Source organism: Morone saxatilis, unplaced genomic scaffold (assembly GCF_004916995.1).
Source record: "Morone saxatilis isolate NCDOM2014 unplaced genomic scaffold, NCSU_SB_2.0 Contig18, whole genome shotgun sequence".
Lineage (NCBI taxonomy): Eukaryota > Metazoa > Chordata > Actinopteri > Moronidae > Morone > Morone saxatilis.
In genome coordinates this window covers 7,296,609-7,298,867 of record NW_023339740.1, presented here as the reverse complement: position 1 = coordinate 7,298,867, position 2,259 = coordinate 7,296,609, and the positions used below count along the sequence as shown (strand labels likewise).

General features: G+C 44.4%; 1 protein-coding gene across 1 annotated transcript in view; it reads left to right on the top strand.

The window, feature by feature from the left end:
- Positions 1 to 2,259, top strand: part of LOC118328703 (cytochrome b-c1 complex subunit 1, mitochondrial) — a 6,148-nt gene that overhangs the window by 2,362 nt on the left and 1,527 nt on the right. Inside the window, exons 4-8 of the mRNA XM_035662586.1 lie at positions 539 to 668; positions 913 to 1,111; positions 1,225 to 1,304; positions 1,408 to 1,523; positions 1,731 to 1,874. Of these exons, the coding sequence (XP_035518479.1) occupies positions 539 to 668; positions 913 to 1,111; positions 1,225 to 1,304; positions 1,408 to 1,523; positions 1,731 to 1,874 (669 nt within the window). The remainder of the gene's footprint in view (positions 1 to 538; positions 669 to 912; positions 1,112 to 1,224; positions 1,305 to 1,407; positions 1,524 to 1,730; positions 1,875 to 2,259) is intronic.

Sequence of the window (2,259 nt, the reverse complement as noted above, 5' to 3'; positions counted from 1 at the left end):
ACTGCTCCACAGTGCTACTAGAGGTTAAAGAACTCTACAGGATACCTTTAAGTCTCCCATTAAACTTTTATGTCTGCCTGTTAGACAAACAATACCATTACACAGTTTGGCTATACCCAACTCAAAACTTTTCTTCATTTCAGTTCAGCACCACACTAAACCCCTATATCATCCTACATGAATTTCACGTTTTACCTGTAAGACTCTTGTTTCAATGCCTTTCTTCATATTATGTGAAAACAGTTTTCCACACTTCCATCGCACCACAGAGTGTCTTTCCTGCTGGGTTGCTGACAGCACTGTCAGCCGCAAAGTGTGTCAATCACAGTGGATGGCAGTAGATAGCCGTTCCACCGTCTGGTTCAAAAGAGTATAGCTGACTACACTGTCAGTCATCAATGGAGCAGCCGCTGCCCTGCCTCACACTGTCCGGATTCACCATCCTATCCTATCAGTCTTCTCAACTGACTCAAATCATTGAGTTTTTAGGGGTAGCTCTACACAGTTCCTTCCATTCACCTTTCTTCTCAACCCCCAGGGTACCAAGAAACACCCTCAGACAGCCCTGGAGCAGCAGGTGGAGTCCATGGGTGCTCACCTGAGTGCCTACACCTCCAGGGAGCACACTGCATACTACATGAAGACCCTGGCTAAAGATCTGCCTAAAGGTAAGATGATCTGCTTCCAAGCAGTGAAATAAACTGATCATTCCCTAGTTTTTATAATCACCTGATTTCAGAGATGTTGTAAAAACTCATTCTTGTTTGTAAGATGAAGGCATTAAGAATAAACTGATTAACATGTTTACATATCTGATGGAGAATCCCAGTTACTGTGTGGGCCAGCAACAACTAAGTATGAGCATATCCCCTCTTACTTGTGGACAATAATTTTTCCTCTGTGTTTTCCCAGCCGTGGAGCTGCTGTCAGAGGTAGTGCAGAGCTGCTCACTGAACGAGGCGGAGATCGAGCAGCAGAGGGGTGTGGTGCTGCGTGAGCTGGAGGAGGTTGAGAGTAACCTCCAGGATGTCTGCCTAGACATGCTGCATGCCACAGCCTTCCAGGGCACTCCTCTCTCACAGAGTGTGCTGGGACCATCCAACAATGCCAGGCAAGACACGCAGCCAAATATTAGTCACAATCTCAGAATTGCTTTCATCAAAGGCTCACTGCTGTCAAAACATTATAAATTGTCACAATGTAACTTCTATTCAATTCTCCCAGGACCCTGACCCGCCAGGACCTAGTGGATTACATCAACAGCCACTACAAAGCCACTCGCATGGTGCTGACTGCTGCTGGAGGTGAGTCTTCCTTTAACACACACTCTGAGGAGGCACGCTGGTTGCCTGTGAATTTCTACTTTTCCTGGAACGACTCTGTTCATCCGATGTCTTTCCTCTACAGGTGTGAACCACGAGGAGCTGGTCGGTTTGGCCAAATCTCACTTTAGTGGCCTGTCCTTTGAGTATGAGGGAGATGCCATCCCTCTGCTGTCACCCTGCAGATTTACAGGCAGTGAGGTGAGATGTGTTGAGTATTTTTCTTTGTTCTGTGTGCTTTATTATATGATCTCTTATTCTACTGTAAGTTGAGTCAAGTTAATTAACTTGAGATTGATGTGCTATGTGCATGTGATTCTGGCCTGTGACAGAGCATAGAGAATGGCTCGGGATATTATTTCATGATGAATTCTCTTGTTGATCTGATCCTTTCCTGCCTCTCCTCAGATCCGTATGCGTGATGATGCTTTGCCTCTAGCACACGTTGCCATTGCTGTGGAGGGGGCCAGTGCTGCTAGCCCAGACATCGTGCCACTTATGGTGGCCAACTCCATCATCGGCAGCTTTGACCTCACCTACGGTGGTGGAAAGGTTGGTGAAATGTGCGTTAGTGAATGTTTTAGTTCATGCAGGATGAAATTGGCAAATGTAACTAAAGTAAGTTAAGTTCTTTTTTATTTTATTTTTGTTATGTAACAGAACAAATGCAAGGTCACTCAATTACAATGGATGGTATACTGTACATAGGTATTAATAGTCACAGAATGTCAAACTTTCATTTACATTGGCTTTTATCTTTGAAAACTGCATTTACTTTAGTTTCAGACTATGTGTTAGTCAGATTTGTTTCCCCATTTAGACCATAAGTGAATTCATTTTAATGGTTCAGCAGGTTCCCCTTTAAGCTTTGCCCACTTGAGGTTGTTGATGTCTTGAGTGGCCATTATTGAGGGGTAGACTATGATCCTCTCTAAAA